The sequence below is a fragment of the Cylas formicarius genome, unplaced genomic scaffold, assembly GCF_029955315.1.
Source record: "Cylas formicarius isolate icCylForm1 unplaced genomic scaffold, icCylForm1.1 PGA_scaffold_8__14_contigs__length_24414737, whole genome shotgun sequence".
In the NCBI taxonomy this organism is placed as follows: domain Eukaryota; kingdom Metazoa; phylum Arthropoda; class Insecta; order Coleoptera; family Brentidae; genus Cylas; species Cylas formicarius.
Window position 1 is genome coordinate 15,218,709 of NW_026844361.1, and position 20,985 is coordinate 15,239,693.

Below are 20,985 nucleotides of genomic sequence, written 5' to 3' on the forward strand. Positions count from 1 at the left end.
TTGATACACCATTACCATACAAAATTACCAAATTTCAACAGAATCGAGTGAATGTTTGTTTAGATATTAATTTCAAATATATTTATTTTCAATTTAACATCCTGTATCGGAACCCATGCTTATACAAACTCTTATTTCAAATATTGATAGTTATGTTGCCCCAATAGCACGGCAATTATATTTGTATTAGGTATAATATAATACCATTTTTCACGTTTGCCCTTTTTTGTTTGATTCATGTAACTTTAAACAAAACAACTAAAAATGTAAACTTATTTCGCGAAACTTTTAGCACTTTGTTCAAATTGAACGTTCGGAGTGGATAACGTGACAAAATAATAAAGGGATTTGTACATCGATTACACTTTTTTCTTTTACGTTATCGAATTTTTCTTTCTAATTTTTGGTGAATCCCTTAAATTTTATTTGTAACTTTGATAAAAAGGAGTATATATAAAGCTATGGTTTATTCCTCATTCGTACACAGACAAATAGACCTATTAAAATTGCTAGTTTCAGTTAATCGGGTAAGTAAAATGATATCTCCGTTATTCCCATATCGATTCACGATAAAACGCAAAAGTAAACCTAATTACTTGAAAAGTACTTCATTTTTTCTAGACATTTTTTTCGTGTGTCCACAAATTAATCACGTGTTGAGTACAATTACATATTTTAAAATGTTACGACTGGCCGAATGAACTTGGCAAATGTAACCAAAGAAGAAGAAAACTTTTTTTAAAACTATCTGTGTCGACTTTTGCACTGTATTAAAAATGCGTAATTTGTGTCCTGTTCACTAAGTTAATTAATTAATTAATGTAAATCTCTGCTATTAGAACCCGGAATTCCACTGCAACTACAACGTTCAACTAACTTAAACCTTTTTTTATGTCCCACTGACAACAAAGTCATGATATATTTCGTTTGCTTTTAAAGATTCGGCCGTCAAAATGATGAAGGCTACTTGGATTAGAAATGCAATGGTGCTATTGCTGCTTACTTTTTCGACCACAGAAGCGGGACCACTAACGTCCGCTGCTTGTATCTGCGGTTGCACCGCAGTGGTCTCCGCTTGCTACGCAGCGGCCGGTTTTACCTTTGGTACCGTTCCTGGTTCCGTAATCGCAGCAGTTCCGGCCCTAGCCACATGCAACGCCGCATTCCTGGCGTGCAAGGCAACCTGCATTGCCGCTTTGGCTATACCTTTCCCGTAAACTGTGCTCTAACGGTTTTACTGTATACCCGACCTTAAAAATGTTGATTATGCTTTTGTAGTAAATAAATTAGTCGAGCATCTAAATAAGGCAGTTTGATTTATTTGTGAATCGAATCAAAGACGTCAAAAGCGGCAGTGACAGATTTTGTTTTTTATTACGTTATTTATTCGGTTTACGTAATTTGCAGCTTACTGGTAAGGTTAGATATGATTTTCTTAATGCTTGCGCTTGTAACATGATTAACGTGGTCATTAGTAATATGCCATGAACTTTTACGATGTACTCCTGGCGTGTGTCAGCAATGCGTAATTGACCAGAGTAGATTTGCTCATTTTAAAAACAAAGAAGAAGAAGAAGTGTTCTATGGTACACATTTTGTTTTTATTGTCAATTGTGCGTTATTAAGTAGAAGCGTGTAAGTCATATATATTGAATATCGGATATTTGTCGATTTTATATTAAAAAAAAAACAACCAGAATTATGAACGAGGAACGTCTCCACATTGTAAGAGGGATTGCAGTTATGGTTTCCTAAGTAAAGCAACGGTTTTTTGCAGGACTGGGGCAATGAAAAATTGTACCGAACACAAAAACAAGTGGAAAAGAATCCCTATGATTTGGAAGCGTGGTCCGTTCTATTAAGAGAAGCTCAGAGCAAGCACATATCTGAAGTGAGAGCTTTGTATGAGCATTTGATAACAATATTTCCCAGTGCTTCCCGTTACTGGAAGATTTACATTGAACATGAGGTATGAACTATATATCTGATTGTTTGGACCTGTTTACTTATTGTCAACTTCTTTACAGATCAAGTCCAGAAATTTTGAAAGAGTGGAAAAGGTAATGTTAGTTGTAAGAAAATTGGCGGTATTAATGTGTTTTTTTAATAAAATAAAGTCTTTTTGGTTTATTTGCCTTATTTCAATCATTTTGCCACACGAAATAAAGCAAAACATTTGCTAATGAAGGTGAAGTGTTGTACATTTTATTTGTGCATTGTTAACCCTCTCCTTCCTCTGTATTTGACAATAAAAGATAATTTTTTTACTGTGTTTTGGTTTGCGGCCAATATTTCACCTTCATTAACCAGTGTTTGGTTGTTTTTTGAATATAAAATGCCAATCTGTTTGTTAACTATATCAGATGAAAGAAAACTAAGGTAAAGCAAACAGATTGGTTAAAATCCTACAGTTTAGATGTAATACAACTTTTCCAACAGCTATTTCAAAGATGTCTAATGAAGATTTTAAATATTGAACTGTGGAAGTTATATCTTGCCTATGTAAAAGAAACAAAGGCATCACTGCCGACCTACAAGTAAGTGAAATTCTGTAGAACTGTTTTCTGTTTACAATTCTTATTTAAAGAATGTTATATTGTAGAGAGAAAATGGCTCAGGCATATGATTTTGCCTTGGACAAAATCGGCATGGATATCCACTCCTATGCAATCTGGAATGATTATGTAAATTTCTTAAAAGGTGTAGAGGCTGTGGGTTCGTATGCTGAAAATCAAAAAATATCTGCTGTCCGGAAAGTGTATCAGAAAGGGATTATAAATCCTATGACGGGAATGGAAACGTTTTGGAAAGACTACATTGCTTTCGAGCAGGTAATTCTACTGTCTTATTTGTGAATCAGACTTGATTTCTGATTTTTGCAGGCCATTAATCCAATAATCGCGGAAAAAATGAGCATCGAGCGGAGTAGAGATTACATGAACGCCCGTCGAGTCGCCAAAGAACTCGAGGTTCAGATCAGGGGGATTAATAGAAATGCGCCTAGTGTACCTCCGAATGGCACATCGGAAGAAAAGAAACAGGTAAAAATGTTGACCATTCACAATTCAAAAAAAATATATATAAAACGTTTATTAGTTATAAGTAAAAATTCTTATTGCAAATTAATTAAAACTAGTTAATTGACAAAGGCTTCCAACTAAAAATGGAAACCATCTACACCAACACCACATAAAACATCAAATTTACAGAGAATACTGATCTTTATTTTAAATAAAAAATATGGTCTATTTCAGTCACTCCATGATGATTTCAGAAATGGAACTAAAATATGGTCTATAAACTTAACATTAATATTGATGCAACAGTCTATTTCAATCTCTCCATGATCACTTTAGAAATGCAACTAGAATATGGTCAATGCACTTAAATATTAATATTTCAATCCTTCCATGATGATTTTAGAAATGGAACTAAAATATTGTCTATAAACTTAATATTAATATTAATGCAACGGTCTATTTCAATCTCTCCATGATCACTTTAAAAATGGAAATATGATCAATACACTTAAACATTAATACTTATGCAAGAAGGATCTATTTCAATTCCTCCATGATTATTTTAGAAATGGTACTACTAAAATATGGTGAATAAAGTTAACATTAATATTGATGAAACAATCTATTAAACAGAATAACAATAAAAAGTTAATCAAAATCAACGAAATCACCAGATGGGGCTCATTTTCAGGTGGAACTTTGGCAAAAGTACATAGCTTGGGAAAAAAGTAACCCCCTGCGGACAGAGGATACAGCGCTGCACACTAAAAGGGTTATTTTCGCCCTCGAGCAATGTCTATTATGTTTGGGCCATCACCCGGACATCTGGTATCAGGCCGCTCAATTTCTGGAGTACAGCAGCAAAATTCTCACCGAAAAAGGGGACGTCAACGCTTCGAAGCTATTCAGCGAGGAAGCGGCTAACGTTTTCGAAAGGGCCACTAGTTCTTTGCTCAGCAAAAACATGCTTCTTTACTTTGCGTATGCAGATTACGAAGAGGGCCGTCTCAAATATGAGAAGGTCCATCAGATATACTCGAAATATTTGGAAATCGATGACATAGATCCGACATTGGTGAGTCCAGACGTTTAATAATTAAAATTAAAATTATTATTGACGCATTTAGAATTTATAAACAACACTTACAATTGCTAAACTACCAAGTTTGCAAGGCGGCGGGTTGATTAAAAACAGTCTTCTTTACTTTGCAATTAAAACTACTATTTGTCAGTTTGCACATTCAATTCAAACGCGAGTTAACGCCATAGTTTGTCTCATGAAAATCAATGTTAAAAAGAGCCTTATTTCTAGCATTAATAGGAGAAATATGAAAAGCAACAGATGCCAGAAGATCTGGTGCATAAGGATTTTGTAAAATGTAGAGATGTCAAAAAATATGCGCCTATTCTCCAAAGGTGTCAGATTCAAAAGCTTCATAATCTCGCAGTTTATATCCTCAAATGACATTCCCAATTTAAAACCTATCCCTCTAAGGAACTTACGCTGCATACTCTCTGTTTTTCCTTGTAAATTGCATGGTGTGGTTGTCAGACACAGCTAGCATACTCTAAAATTGAACGCACAAACGCGCAGTACAGCTCCCTATACATAAAGGTGTTTTCAAAACCCTTCAAAGTCCGAAAAAACAAACCCAAGTAATCGAATAGCTCTGGTAGTCATAAAATCACTTGTGATGTGTAAATGTAAGATAAGAATCGAGCCAAACTCCAAGATCTTTAACTAGGTTTTGTCTCTCAAGCTATTCAGAATTCAAATGATAGATGAAAGTTACTGGATTTTTAGATCTGCTAAAGCTTACAAGTTTGCACTTGTTTGTAATAAGAGTTAAATTGTTCTGTCTGCACCACAAAGGAAACCTATCAAGAGCTTCCGGTAATCGATGACGACCTTAAAGAGCTTTAGCATTAATGATAACATTGAAAAGGAATGTGGAAAGATTGTCCCCCTTGTGGGACACCAGACGTCACAACAGTCTCTGACGAAATGTAATTTTTAACTTTAACTGATTGCTTTCGGTTAGAGATATTACTGCGAAACCAATTTAGAAGGTCTCCAAATATTCCAATCCCTTAGAGCTTCCCTATCAGAATGCCATGGTCAACCATGTCGAAGGCCTTGGAGAATTGAGTATATATAGCATCTGCCTGATAGACATTCTCAAAGGCCCCTACCAGCGAACGCTCATAGCTCAGGAGGTTCGAAACAGTTGACCTTCCCTTGACAAAACCATACTGTTCTATTATAATGTTTTTAAAATAAAAGGTGACATAATAGGAAACCATACCCTCAAATATTTTCGAAAACAAGCAGATTTTAGAGATTATATAATAAAAGTCTTACCATGGAGGAACATTTGAATCCCATACTTCCAACCCTTTGAATGTTCCAAAACCAGAGAACACAAAAAAAAATCCACCTCTATATACTTTAAAAGTAAAAGTCGATATTTCTTGAAGCCAATAAAAATGAGGGAAGACGCAATGAAACGATTTAAAACATTGTTGAACCAAAGCTCATTAAATGAAGCCTGAAAAAAAATTAGGAAGTTATATTTACTTGAGTTTTCTCAGAGTAAAAATTCTTCTTCAGTCTAATAAACATCTTTCTTCTTACCCTACCATATGGTTCTTTGAAAGCTCAGAAGCGGGAGGAAATTTCATTCGTACATGTTATTATAAAATATGGTTATATTTACCTGAGTTTTCTCAGAATAAAAATTCTTCTTCGGTCTAATAAACATATTTCTTCTTACCCGATCATATGGTTCGTTGAAAGGTCACAAGCGGGACGATATTTCATTCGTATATGTTATTATAAAATATGGTTATATTTACGTGAGTTTTCTCGGAGTAAAAATTATTCGGTCTAATAAACATCTTTCTTCTTACCCGACCGTATGGTTCGTTGAAAGTTCAGAAGCGGGACGAAATTTCAGGCGTACATTCAGTACATGAAGTTCTCGAGGAGGGCGGAGGGGATCAAGTCGGCCCGAGCGGTTTTCAAAAAAGCGCGCGAAGACGCGCGCAGCAAGTACCACATATTCGTGTGCGCCGCCCTCATGGAGTATTATTGCAGCAAGGACAAGAATATCGCGTTCAGGATTTTCGAGCTCGGGCTGAAAAAGTTCGGCGACATCCCCGAGTACATTACCTGCTATATCGACTACCTGTCTCATTTAAACGAAGACAACAACACGAGGGTGTTGTTCGAAAGGGTTCTGTCGTCGGGCAGCTTGGAGAAAGAGAAATCGGTGTAAGTGTAAGTCTTTACGGGCTCGGTAGGGTTCCATGTTGCACTTTTAGGGACATCTGGAACCGGTTCCTGGAGTTTGAGTGCAATATAGGGGACTTGCAGTCCATTGTTAAGGTGGAACGTAGACGGGCCGAGGTCTTGTCCAACATAAAGGAGTTTGAGGGAAAGGAGACCGCCCAGTTGGTCGACAGATACCGATTCTTAGACCTGTTTCCGTGCACTTCCCAGGAGTTGAAAACCATCGGGTTAGTCAACTAACCATAACATTTAGCTTCTTTGAGGGGATTCTCCTTATTTCTCATATTACAGTTACACCGAGGTTATCAACATAACGGGTGCGGCCGGCAAAAATCACATCCTCCAGTCCATAATCAACAGTAATCTCGAAGCGCCTCTGCCCGTACCTGATTACTCGCAAATGATACCATATAAACCGAAGGCTAACCCATTACCCGGTGAACACCCGGTGCCAGGTACGTTAATCGACTTGCTTATGATTTTAATCACCGTATCAATTAAATTTAAATTGAAAATCAAGGTGGGTCGTTCCCTATGCCACCAGCGGCCGCCCATTTGTGTACGCTGTTACCCCCTCCCCATTGCTTTCGAGGTCCGTTCGTTCATATCGATATTCTGATGGATATCTTCGTCAGAGTACAGCTGCCGTCTGCCAGTAAGCGCGGAACTTTAGCACGTAAAACGGATATACGTGAATTTTGTTGCAGTCGCGCCTCCTTCCGGCAACGGTGACGTCAGATTGTTCGATATCGCCAAGTCGGTCCATTGGATTATCGAAGAGAACGGCGGTATCGGGATTAAGAAGAGGAAGAGGATGGGGCTGCCGATGGACGGGTCCGACGACGAGGACATGCACATGCCTCCAATGAACGATATTTATAGGCAGAGACAACAAAAGAAGGTCAAAAGTTAAATATTTACATCCCTATTTTTTCTACATGTTTTAGTGCATAGGATTTTTCTTTTGTGAATGTGTTTAAAATTCAACCCCGAATTGTCGCCCCTCTCCTGCGTTTTACGTTTAAACCTCCGCCAACGAACTTGGCCCAGGTCGTCTGTCAAAACAGCTGAATCGAGAATAGTTGTCAGGTTGACAACTTTTGCTTGGGGGTGTGGTCTCATTATTTTTTTGTATATAGTTATAAAATAAAGACATTTATTCATCATCAAATTGTATCTTAACCTAACCTCATCAGAAACAATAGAATAACATCCGTTTTAAACAACAAATCAAGTAGTTTGTGCACAAGTTTGTTTAGAACTGAAAACATGGGTTCAAAACAAGACATAACCTCAAAAAGCAAATATATTAATGAGTGCACCATGTAATATTTATAAAACAGCTCTTTGAAAAAAATGCGAAATTAGGGTTACCAAATGGGATGCTTTCTTACTATTGTGCTGGATGTCTAGAAGCTGTCCGCACCATGCTAACTCAATTCACTACCATCAAGCTAAAGACAGGCGCGGCTAAACTAAAAGGTAAGGTAAAGTACAACTGCCCCATCTTAGGCCTAAGTTGTAGCTGTTCACAAAAATCTAAAAGATCAAATAGAGACACCAAACAAATTATTGAAAATTCAACCTTCTCATAGTGTCAAAGAGAACAACGTTGGATGAAAGAGTACAATACGATGGACGCGTCCGACGACTAAGACATGCACATGCCTCCAATGAACGATATTTATAGGCACAGACAACAAAAGAAGGTCAAAAGTTAAATATTTACATCCCTATTTTTTCTTCATTTTTTAGTGCATAGGATTTTTCTTTTGTGAATGTGTTTAAAATATAACCCCGAATTGTCGCCCCTTTCCTGCGTTTGACGTTTAAACCTGCGCCAACGAAGTTGGCCTGGATTGTCTGTCAAAACAGCTGAATGATAGTTGTCAGGTTGACAACTCTTGCTTGGGCGCGTGGTCTCATATTTTTCTTTGTATATAATAAAGGCATTTATTCATAATCAAATTGTACTTTAATACAAATCATACTTAACCTAACCTAACCTAACTTATATACAATGAATTAACCATTTCTGAATGCATCCCTAGTGGCCTTCCGTTCAAAATACCTCCTGACAGCTTCATCAAAAAGATCGCCCACCGTCCTCTTTTTCCAAATATCAATTTTTGGCCTTTTTGGTTTCTCTTCTATCTCCTCCTCCTTACTATCAGGTACCTTCTTTTCATCATCGTCTTCTTGTGCTTTGGCCAGCGCCATATTGTCGCCAAGCACGTTGCCCTTCTCCACAGCAGTCTCTTTCACTTCTTTACTTTCATTTTCCTGTATGTTATTTGTTTTCTGTTCTTCACTTTCATCATCTGAAGAGTCAATGCTAAAATCCGAATCGGCATCCAAATTGGACGGTAAATGTTCCTTCTTCACTGTTACCGGTTCCTCATCATCCTCCAACTCCTTTTCTGATTGTTTTCTAGTTCGGTAATTCCTTTTTGCCGATTGCCGATTTTTTTTTGCTGGCTTGATGTCTTCATCCGACTCATATTCAGATAGTTTTCGTTTATTTTCATCAGAGTCACTTTTTGGTTCCTCTTTCACTTTGTCATCATCATAATTCACCTTTTGGTGGTACAAATGCCTATAAAATCCATCCAAGTTGCCCTGTTTTGTTACATCTCCGATACTCTCCAAGTATTCCTCACGTTTTTCCTGCTCCTCTAATTCCTTCATTTCCTCAAGCTTTTTTTTATATGCTGTTGTCACAAACGATTCTTTGTCATTAAACTCTTCACCTGTAAAAAACCAATTAGCAATCAAAATAATTTACAACATGCTCATATACCTTCGGCCTCCCGTTCCTTTTGTACTTGTCTCTCAATTCTCCTCTCATTTTCTCGTTTCCGCCTCTCGGCTGCAGCCAACAGTTTGGTTATATACTTCGGTTTCTTGTCCAGATCTTTGCGCGCTAACTTAGACTCCTTGCGACTTTGCTCCATAACATCATACACTTCATCATATTGATAGACGGTGGGGTCTTCCTCTAGCGCTTTATTCTGGTTTAATTTGTCTTGTTTGCGGATCTTGCCAAGACCGGTCGGCTTCAACGAAGGCGGTGGAGCGTCCGAATCAGAATCATTATCGAAAATAGAGGGTCTTGCTATCGGAGCTTGCACCAGATGCTGCTTGCCTTTATTGGGAATTATCAAACCGTATCTAAAACGAACCTGTTGTTAAATTCATTAATATGTATTTTCAATCAGTAGCTCACTGTTTAGACATTCCTTCCTTGTTCACTATAAAATAAACGAAAATAAACAATTTGCACTACTTAACCTAAATACAATTCAATTCAATTCAATGATGCGTTTCACAGATAGCTGTTGGGCACGACTACCAGGATCATTCGCCCACAACCTAAATACAGTGACAGCATCACAGGCACCTTCCTCTTTCACGTATCCCATTAGGCACGACTGGAAGGGTCACGCGCCCATTACCGACTTTGCTTGTTTTTATTAATAAATACTGTAAACTCTACTCTATTTTTCTTTAGTATTTTCATTAAAATGAAATGAGAAAAACTTATTCTACATATTTAGCAAAAAAACAAAATCTTATAATATCAAACCAATTTATTATTTCAATGTAAATCTGCCCCAACCATGAAATAATATATTCTGCTGCTCTGGGTACACAATCTCAAAGATTAAACGATTTATTATTGAAATCTTCAATGGGGTGTTCTGGTCGTCGACTAATTTGTCTAAGGGCGGATAGATGGCAGCGAGGGTGTTCATTTATTTCGCAGATTATAAATTAATTTTGCAATCGTTACGCGTTTGCAATAAGGACCTCATAATAATAACTGCTCTAGGGCCGTATCACGTTTAGGTACTTGTGATACGGTCAAACCAAAACATGAATTATTTATAGAATAAAGTTATTTATACCGCCTCTCCCAAAGTAAACTTGCAAATTACAATTTGCGCTCTCCTTTGAAGGCGAAGTTTCCTTCGCATTAGCCTCGTATCCTTCGGGAGGTCCCGAAAATTAGTTCCGTTTAATAACTTGGGGAGATTGAAACATCTCCGCAAGTTATTGCAAGCTGTGTTTCGATTTCCTCCGTGGAAACGTAGAAATTCTATGCGGTCGGTGTTCCTAGTTTCCGACATTGCAAAACATGAGAACCAGATGAACAAACGTACAAAACAACTAATTAACGATGATTCCGCGGTAATTAGTGATGTTGTGACGAAAATAACATCAGCCACGTACTTTAACTGCCACAGCCATAAACAAGTGTTCAACCACAGAAAAATAGTGACGCAATCAATGTGGATTTCTATAAAATCCGTTCCCGAATAGGTGATTCGTTCCTTATCGAGGAATAACGCGGGAAATTTCCCGTGGAAAATAGCGGGCGGCTTAGCGTCCTATGTGAATTTGCTCTCAGGACGTTTACAATAAAAGGCGTAATAAACTGCAAAATCCTCTCGGCATAGACGGCGTAATAGAATTCGCGAGGATCACTTGACGCCGGAAAGAGAATAATATACGGAGCGGGCTTTTGACGACGCGGCCCGGAATGTTGTCGCAGGGACAAAGACGTTATTACTGCGTTACGTTTACGACAAACAAAGGTAATCGGATTTATACTGGGTTCGCCGCTTATTTCCTTTTTGGTATGCCGTGGATTAAATTTCATTATATAAGCACGTATAAAAAAAATGGGCAGGGCCACGTATAAGGCAAAAACTTATAAACTTATACACAATACACACACTTTACACACAATTAAAAAACGACAAATTTTTAAGGAAGTTATACGAGTTTATTGATTATTTTTCTTCTTTTACTATTATTTTTCTATTGGCCATGTCTGCTGGGATCATTAGGCCAAGTTTATTGGTTACTTTGTTAAAACTTCAAATTCAAGCACAGTATAAAACGGAGGTCACAGATAATTCTGCTTCTCCTTCTTTACGTTTTACGCCAGACTACGGATTTCTTGATACCAAAAGGAAATGTGCTAAATCACTAAAGTCAACTAAAAGTTGTAAGTATATTCAGCAGATATGCAAAAAAAGCTCCTACTAGATGAGCAATTAATTTCATGCGAAAAGGGCTGAAGGTTCGGTATTTATTCTATGAAGATAAGGTGAAGAAGAATGACACACACCCATAACCTGGGTGTCCAAATAATATGTTGAATAAGACTAAAAGCAACAATTTAAAATTATTTTGAAATCCACAGGGCACTTCATTACTATGTGGGAAACCAAACTTATATGTTTATATGTTTTAAATGGAACATCCTGTATATTATTGCATTAGCAGATCCTCGCTTTTATCAATAGGGTAGGGTTGTTATGGTCCATACTGCGTGTTTTCGGATGTATGGTCATTTTTACATCAAAACCTGCCTTGAACACACCTGTATTAATTACTCCCATTGACGCTCTTTCAAATTTATTAAGCATTGAGGTGTAGACATTTTCAATAAGTCAAGAAAAATAAAAATTAATAGGTAATTTTGTTCATTTTGGGAGGATAATGTTTCCTCCCTTCCCATTAATTTAGAAATTCTATTATAAAGCTTCACCATATATTCTCCCTCTATTTTGACCCCAATCTCTAAATTTCAAATTCCAAATTGCCCTTCATTTCTTTCTCACTCTGGGAATAAGGATGACAAAGGTGGGTTCAGATCCGGCGGAGGCTTTGTCACATATGTTCTTTTGATATTAAGTTGACGATTACACTTTTTACACAAAATCGCAAACTATAGTAGTAGACGACACATAAAGCAAGAAATTATTTTGGTGCAGTATAATTCAATTGAATCTTGTTCTTACACTGAACAATAAACATTTTACACTAAAGCCGATTGATTGTTCATTCTTATCGTGTTTATTGGTTAGCTTCTTTATCCTTCAAATTTTTAACTCAGGCACAGTATACTGATGGTAATAATAAAACGAGGCAAATATTTGCGGTAGACCCATGCAATTTCTACATTTCTGCATATATCTTTTCATTTAAGGTCTAAATCATCAAAGATAACTATTAGAAGTGTAAATAGTGTAAATATGAAGTTAACCATTTGTGGTGTGTATGACCCGTTTGTTGATTGGCTCGTTTGCTTTAAACTCAATCACGGTATAAAATAGGTAATAGAGAAGGCGTTAAATGTTTGACCGTAATCCTATGTTGCCGCCAAGTATTTGATTAGTTCCTATCATGCTTATGCTGTATATGCCTCCCCCTCCTCTCAACAACAGGATAACAGAAACTAACCAAATATTTGACGACCAATAGAGCGGACAATGTTCGATTACGGTAAAACATTTTATGCTTTCTGGTAATAGTACGAACAAAACAAGCAAAACGTTAAGTACACTTGTAAGGCAATCCTGGAGAAGAAGAGCAAGGATTTAGCTCAAAATAAACTTCACTCGAAACAAAACTATTTGCTTTAATTTCACGATAGAGGAGACAGCAAATTCACGCGACCGCCTTGTTAATGTGAAAGTTTTACTGTAATCGGTTTATAGTTAAAGGTGGAATTCAACACTATTGTTTCACACCCAATTTTAAATTAACGACAGCTTTATCACGGAATTATAGAGATGACAATCGAGTTTAACACCACTTCCTGGATTTTGGTATTGATTTAATTGATTAATCAATTTAATTACAGGATGTTCAGGAATAATGTATTAATACTGAATGGAACAATTAAGAAAGACAATAATATCTACATAAAGATACACAAAATCTAAAACTAAAGTGTCTAAATACAATATAAGAACTATAACGAAAAAAAAATTATCAGGCGTCTTCAGGTAGGTCTGATATTTTCGTTCGTTTTCACCCATTAGCCGTACTTAACTCCGTTTTACTGAAGACTTAACAGGATATGAACATATTTTCAGAAAATACTGCCGGAAAATGCCGCTTCCAAACTTATTCACGATCTGTCAGTGCGTCATGTTGGTTTGGAGTTTTTTACATAGAAAGCTAAATTAAATTTGTAAATTTTTATAACCTGCAAGTTAGTTAAAGGTTAAAACTGCTATGGACAAATATTTTTAAGTTGAATCCAGTGGTGTAGTAAACATATTTTTGAACAAATTTGTATTTTGTATCTAGTATTTTTTGTTCCCCAAGAATTCGCCTTTTTTTTAAATTATGTAATACACTCTGATAGATGGGGCGAAGATAATTTTTTTCGTGCTTCGTCGGAATCTTATATTAAATTTCTGGAACGTTCGCGAAATATAATAAGCACGCGCTTCCGCGCGAATTCAGTTTAATTAAACCGAATTTTCTAATTAGTTGCTGCGGGATTGTCGGACAAACAATGAAACTACCTTTTCATTTCCAAGTCCCGCTCGCTATTATTAAATTTTTCCCGTCAAGCCCCACCTCCAGATACGCGCACAAGGATATCAACAAAAAAATCGAAAAGAAAAATACTCCCGTTACGCCACTGGCGGTTCGACCGAGATCGAAATCCAGACGATTCTGCTATTATGGCAATTAAGTTAAAAGTAAACACCGACCTTTTAACGACGTTTGGAAAGTTTCGTGTGGAACAATTAACGCGAATCGGTGGTTAAGAGCCGCTAAACTATGCTCGAGTTACGCAATCGAACCAAACACTTTTTCTTTCGCGTTAATTTATAACGAATAATTAAGTAAGCGGCTTTCCTAATTGCAGCGGCGCGAAAGCGAACTCGGCCAACATCCCGCGTTGTATCTAGAGCTTACACCAATTGAAATTTGACAACGTCACAAAGATTCTTAAACTATCCGGCACAGAATACAAAGGTCCGGCGGTTGGCCCGCACGTGAGCTTGGCTCCCGGACTGAAGTCATATGTAGTAATCACCGACATCAGTCTTTAGCACGGCTTGCGCGGACAAAATTAATAATCTTCACTGTTTTTTAAAGCCCGTCATAATATTATTTCCTGATAAAGGACTGCCTGAAATTTTAAAAACTGATAGAATCTTCTATTGCAATCAAGTCGCCTTGTCTCAATCGTTAGTCAGTGTTAAAAAGTGTGTCACTTGAAATTTGTCGTTTGTAAAGAAAGTATTACAACAATTTAGATTAAGACATCAAGGTACGTAATTTTTCATATGCACATGAAGTTTTATTCTTTATTGGTTTGTAGAAGTTATTAGGTTTTTTTAACAAGCGTCTTAAAATATGTAAAAATTAGATGAGAATTTTTAAAAAACATCTAAAATCATTAGTGAGGTTATTAAACTTTTAGAACAATTTAATACTTATCTTTCATATTCAAACAAAATGAGCTGCTACAATGCGCCACTCTAACCTTGGCGCATTTTTTTCTTGTAGGAGAACAGCGGGAACTCGGACCTTATAAACGATGTTTATAAAGTCTGTTCATAGATATAAAAAAATGACTAACTGATACGAATTAAGGAAAGACCCGGGCAAGCTGTAAGAATGAAATATAGCCTAACAGGTCCGTACTTTGCTTAGAATTTAATTATTTGGGGTTTTGTTAGACAAGATACTAAACAATATTTATTTATTTATGTTTAAATCTAAAACAAAATTACAAATTATTAAATTACTTAAAATTATTAACATAATATATCAGTATCACTATCGCTATCATCGCCTGTTCTAATCATTATATGTTCTATATTATTTGCAATATTGATATACGATTGTTCTGCTTTTTCTATATTTAACAGAATTTGCCCAACTTTACTTGAGGACATTGGAGTTAACACGGGGGTAAACATTGTTACGACCAATGGCGGATTTCAGTTGGTGCCTTAAAACTGTATGCCCTAGATTTTTTACATAATTATCACAGACGTATTCCTTTTGTAGGTTCAAGCTTTGTAGAACCTCAACTAATTGCTTTTTGGTATAATCTTCCGTGAAAATGAATGTCGTTTGTTTTACACTTATCAGTTGAGTCAACCCAACCTTTTTCCGGGGTATCATAAGTGTCGAACCAGGTTTCATCCAACTAAATAATTGACCTTTGTTCTCTGTAAATCCTAATTTTTCTAGATATTCCAGTCGCCATTTTCGAATTCTAAAAGATTGAAACTTGCCTTTTGTCATTTTTTTAAAATCTAAAACCCATGTGTTGAATACACTTCCATAAAGTAGTTCTGCCACATTTAACACCGGTTTCATCTTTTTCAAGCCTCCCAATTAAGATATCTAATGTGGGCACACTTTGTTCCTCGTAAAACTGGTAAATTTTACGCCTTATTATATCTTGATCACTTTCAACTACACTCGAGAAAATGTCAGCATCGCTTCGTTTTTTTTTGACACGTAATGTATTCTTAAGTGCAACAAAATAAATAATTTCAGAGCAAAAAGTATTTTTTTTATGCTTGGGATAATATGAGTTAAAAACAGTGCATTTAATATCGACAATATTTTATGCTGGTTTAAAATCCTCGCTGAAATGGGATTATCTACAATTTGCCATACAGCTGATGTTGGAATTTTCGTCAATGTGGCCATTTCTTCTAAAGAAACTTGATTGCTGGCACCACGTGCAATGAGAGCCAAATAAACATTGTTTATAACTTCCTTAGTCTCAATAGAATAGTGTGTTTTACATTTGGGCGGGAGCATCTCCTGAGATACACTAGACTCGCACATATTTTGCATAATTTGCACTAGATTCAACACACGCTGTACTACACACGAAATAAGAATGATTACTAGTAAACTTAAACTAGGTAGTATACCAAACACAGGTAGGCATAACATTATTTTCTATTACGGACCACAATTTTACCTGAATTTACATTCCGAAACTTTAGGTAATAATCTTGTTGCATTGTATGTTAATGACCACCCTTGGATAATCCCATTCAAAAGCACTTGGTCACTTTCTTATATCTATGAACAGACTTTACCCCTCATTCTTGGGACTCGTTCCGCACTAGTCCATTTCTGTAAACATTTTCTTCTTCGATGACTCGTTTTTTCCAACTAGAAGCAGATATTTTTTCTACTTCACTCCTAATTAATTCTCTTACCCTAGAACTAAATTTCGGCGAGGTCTTGTTTCTTTTTAAACTGGGTTTCAGCTTTTCTCATATCAGTTGTATCTGATTAAAATTGCAGTGGTGGAAGACTATATTAATAATAAATTTACTAGTTTACTTATATATGTATAATAAACATTTTAAAGTAGGAATGGATTTTTAACTGCTACCCTTTGGCAGCCCGACGGGACGCCCGGTAAAAGCAAGCGAATCTTCACGATTACAATCATTTCAAAAATAAATATAACGCGAAATCTTATCGTTTTACTGGCGCGAGTAGGTAAATAAACAAAAAGGCGAGGGAACACGATCGAGCTCGAGCGGATGCGAACTTTCAAATCCTGTCAGCGTTGCCGCGTTTAGATTCCTTTTAATCCTCGATCCATTACAGAAAGTATATAATAATAATAATTATTGTAAATAATTAATTTCATAGCTACTTGTATCTTAATATGTTATGATACATACTGGATATATCAATTCATTAACATGCATACATAAAAAAAAAACTGTATAGTATTTTACTTCTACTAATTATCTTTGATTAATAGATTGATTATAAAAAGTTTTATATTTTTTTCTAAAAGCTGTGGCATCAGTTTCTTTATGTTATTGGGAACAGCATTATACCATTTATGGGCTTATATGGGCTTTTTGATTGCAGTTATTATTTAAATGTTCATATTCAATACGTATTCGAAAGTGAGGTCTACTTTATCCTTAGATTGACCAAATAACATAAGGTGATATTTGGTAGTATTTATTTCAAGTTTATGTGAGCCTGAAAATTCTTTAACGCGCTTGCTATCCTTGTCTATAGTTTCATTTAGTCTGCTGGTAAAAATGAAAAATATATTTGGTGTCGTCAGCGTAGGAACGAATTTTGCAGTCCTGTAAACAACTTCTCATTTGCACTCCACACGGAATATTAACATTTGACTCTCTTTTATTTTGCGACAAAGTGAAAGCGGTCAGTACAGTAACTACGCATAAAAGGGACTGCAGCACTTGAAAACCCCAAATAGTGTAGTACTGACAGTAGAACTTCATGATTGATTTTGAGTAATCCAACAAAATAAGCGTAGTCGTTTTGCTGACGTGTAGTTATACCCTTTTCGAAATTAGTTAATATCTAAATTAAATTTGTAGGTATCCGCAGAACCATAAACTTATTAAATAGGTAAAAATTTCATCTTAATTGTTTCAAAAAATCTTTGTTTTACTATTCAAGAAAATTGCTGTACCATCAGCACCATGTGGTTTATTAGCTCTTTTATAAGAGAACTCTGAATCCCTAAAATCCCTTATGACTCTAATGACAGCATCTTTATTTTTTTCAGCCTTGCAAATTTTCCAATGAATAAAAGACTTGTGTTAAAACTCAAACTTAGTTTCACTATGTAAAAACTACTGTTAGATTAAAACCAATAAATAAGAGTACCGTTTCTTTTTCTAACCCATGTAGGTAGGTAGGCTGCCATCCCAGCAGAATCAAAGAATAAAAATATTGTTTGATATTGTTAACACGATTTTCATCCATATTCCTTCTTGTAGGCCTATTGCAGACTTCTTCCCAGCCATTTTCTTGGAGAGTTACTTCCATTTCCGATTTTGATGTCGATATATGAGATATATAGATGAGACTTTTCTTCTTGCACTTGAGAGTAACAAAATTTGTTCGTGCGCTATTTTATCATACCCTTTGTTGTGTGTGTCAGGTCTTTCTCTTTGAAGTACTGATGTATATGAGGAACCGCCCTGGGGACTGGTTGGATGAGGAGTTTTGTTATGGGTCTTTCCATTTAAACTAGAAAAATATTCTGGTTCTAGAAGCTCATGGTTTCATTAATTTGTTTTAGTCGTCTGTATTCGGGACATCCCCAGTCAGCAGCGGTGTGATGCTGGGCAATAGCATGTGCTGTTTTCTTAGCTAAAGGCGAAAGCGCCAAGGCTGGGGAATAACCACTGCTAGAGGAAGTAGATGCTTGGGACAAGTTTAGTTGAATTTGAAAGGAATCAAAATCATCTGCGAACACACACATGCCATGATATGAAAAGCGCTAACATACAATCCATTATAGTATTTCAAATTTACCTTTCATTAATGTGGTAAACTGGGAGCGACTAAGACAAAAAACGTCAATATCATTACAGAAGCCATTAAATAATTTCATCAACCGATAGAGAGGACCTATAATCAAAAAATTGGTTTTGAAGTTAGTAAGTGAAATACATGAAAGTTTAGCTGGCTCAGCAACTCAGGGCAATCCACTAATGAATATAAAAACTGAAACGAAAGGTACCTCCTATGATTCAACAGTGAGGGCACCTTAAAGATTAGTTATAAATCACTCTGGGGCAGTCCTCTAGTCGGATAGGATCCATTTACATGAAAGTGAAAAGTACTCTAGTTTGGAGGGCACATAAGTATAGTATAATAGTTTTAAAGTATGTTCCCTTGCATATTTAGTTCAGCAAATTCAGTTGAAGAAAAGAATTACACCAAAAAGATGAAAACTGTGCACGACACTTCACCTGGCTGACCGGAAAAAAAGGCCATGATAGGTTTTATTTGTTAATTGCTTCTAATGGCTACCACTACATAAGGTCATACGACCAGCTTACAACAGCAGGCAGCAAAATTCCTAAAGGATGCCTTCATGAACAAAGGGTCTGGCAATGTCCAGCATCCTCTAGGGGTGTTAACATATACAAAATGATGGCCGATTCATCTAACGGCTTCAGCAATTACCTTCGACGGGAAATCCGATTCCATCTGGCCTGGATGCCAGCTTGAATAAAAGAAATCCACAAAACAAGAACTAATTCACAAAACTATAGGCACTACGCCTTTAGCAATTCAAGTAAAAGATGCACTGAACGCAATTTTTCAACAGATTTCAAACTTTTTTAGGGCCGGGCTGGAACAAACGTCCGTCATGTGCAATGGTTCCCTCGGGATTTCAAATTTATTGGTTAGGAAAAAAAATCTGTGGTTATGTTGACCAATGATGTCTGTTGCATTCTTCTTCTTTTGTTAAATAACCAATTGGCAATGTTGGTTACTGCCTAGTTTCGTAGCTATTATTAAGATGAAAGAAACAGAATACGTAAGCATATTGCTATCGTTTAAAGTCTTAACAATATTCTTATTTGAACACAGCAAAAAAGTCACACAGAGTAGATGTTAAGTTAAAGCGAAACAAATATCGAACTCATATCTACCTATTTTGTATAAATATTTAATGGATAATATATGTTATTAAAATTGTAAATTCTGGTTATTTGTACATTTTTAGCCATTTACGTAATACGTGGAGTAAAATGGACAGCTTAAAAATTCTAAAAAAAAGCTATTGCAGATTATTATAATCCAATCAAAATTAATTTATCGAAAGTGTAGAGCCAGAGCTTTCGAAAATCCTATACATACCAATACCAATTTTGTTAATTTTAATTTAATTTTAATTCTTTCAATAAAATATTATAATTATTATATATAACATTAAAAATTTAGTTAGACACAAATAAATCGACCCTCGATCGATAAACTTATCGAAAAGATTTGTGTTAGTTTAGGATCCTAGAGAGTTGATTACAGTCTAAGATCCCAACATACTTTGACCTTCAACCATCTGTTGTTTAGATAATACTTTCCTTTTATCAAAATTTAAGTTTAAAAAATATTGCGATTTCATTTTTTCAAAACAAAAAACACGTGCTCCGTATAGTTGTTTTATTTCGAAAATATATTAAAATACAAAATGGCTAAAAAGTGTTTCTTGTGTGATTTAGAGAACTGTGTAACTCACCTTACTAATGAAACTTTAAAAAATTGTTTATTAAAGTTAAATAGTTGTTTTATTTCGAAAATATATTAAAATACAAAATGGCTAAAAAGTGTTTCTTGTGTGATTTAGAGAACTGTGTAACTCACCTTACTAATGAAACTTTAAAAAATTGTTTATTAAAGTTAAATTTTCGCAATATAAAAGATTTCAAATATAATGATAACTTAACCAATTTGGCTCTTGATGCTGTTGGTTATCATTTGTCGAGTTATAAATAAGAGATTGTTTTAGTTTTATTTTTATTAAAAACTTATTAATTGTACTCCAATTTTATTCTAAATATAATAATTGTTCTCCAATTAATTGTAAATTGTACTCCAATTAATTTATAAATTGTTCTCCAATTTTATTCCAAATTCATTAATTGTACTTCAATTTTTATTTTGATTCCCAATTTATTAATTGTACTCCAATTTAATCTTTATTTTATTCAAACATCTATTTGATTTTAATTTGTATACTTATATATTCCTGAAATTTTTTCAGAAAAATTTATTATTTTTTTTTTGAAATTTCTAATAAAATATTATTTTTTTTATAAATTAACGAAAGATTAATCGTTTTTTCCCTTTTTTTTCATATTTTACATTTTTATTCATCACATAAATTAAATTTTAGGCTGATAGTTCTACAACTGATGAGAATCTCGGATATTTGGATTCCAGTGCTCGTTCCTCCGCATCAGTAGCTGATGAAGACAGTAACTTCGCTCTCGAATCTCAGATGTCCTTAGATGTAGACGAAATGTTTTATATTGATATTTATATTAAAGTTTTTCATATATTCACATTTTTGTATGT

At 35.3% G+C, this 20,985-nt stretch overlaps 2 protein-coding genes across 4 annotated transcripts; one reads left to right on the top strand and one right to left on the bottom strand.

Annotated features, from left to right (window-relative positions):
* The first annotated feature begins 453 nt into the window (after positions 1 to 453).
* Positions 454 to 7,461, top strand: LOC132706575 (protein suppressor of forked). Of its 3 annotated transcripts, XM_060677967.1 has the most exons (13): positions 454 to 527; positions 940 to 1,414; positions 1,778 to 1,969; positions 2,028 to 2,060; positions 2,440 to 2,537; positions 2,603 to 2,831; positions 2,883 to 3,041; positions 3,712 to 4,095; positions 5,978 to 6,294; positions 6,345 to 6,539; positions 6,604 to 6,767; positions 6,833 to 6,967; positions 7,020 to 7,461. In XM_060677967.1, the coding sequence occupies exons 5-13, from the start codon at positions 2,458 to 2,460 to the stop codon at positions 7,223 to 7,225; spliced, it is 1,869 nt and encodes a 622-aa protein (XP_060533950.1). In that variant the 5' UTR covers positions 454 to 527; positions 940 to 1,414; positions 1,778 to 1,969; positions 2,028 to 2,060; positions 2,440 to 2,457; the 3' UTR covers positions 7,226 to 7,461. The 3 variants fall into 3 exon arrangements, with proteins under 3 accessions (XP_060533950.1, XP_060533949.1, XP_060533951.1); XM_060677966.1 differs by lacking the exons at positions 454 to 527; positions 940 to 1,414 and adding an exon at positions 1,575 to 1,725; XM_060677968.1 differs by lacking the exons at positions 454 to 527; positions 940 to 1,414 and adding an exon at positions 1,589 to 1,635.
* An 808-nt stretch (positions 7,462 to 8,269) lies between these two features.
* On the bottom strand, positions 8,270 to 9,654 carry LOC132706265 (nuclear speckle splicing regulatory protein 1). Its single transcript, XM_060677501.1, has 3 exons — positions 9,539 to 9,654; positions 9,113 to 9,483; positions 8,270 to 9,062 (listed from the first exon to the last, which is right to left on the bottom strand). Exons 1-3 carry the CDS (start codon positions 9,547 to 9,549, stop codon positions 8,338 to 8,340), a joined length of 1,107 nt encoding a protein of 368 aa, XP_060533484.1. The 5' UTR covers positions 9,550 to 9,654; the 3' UTR covers positions 8,270 to 8,337.
* Between the last annotated feature and the right edge of the window lie 11,331 nt (positions 9,655 to 20,985).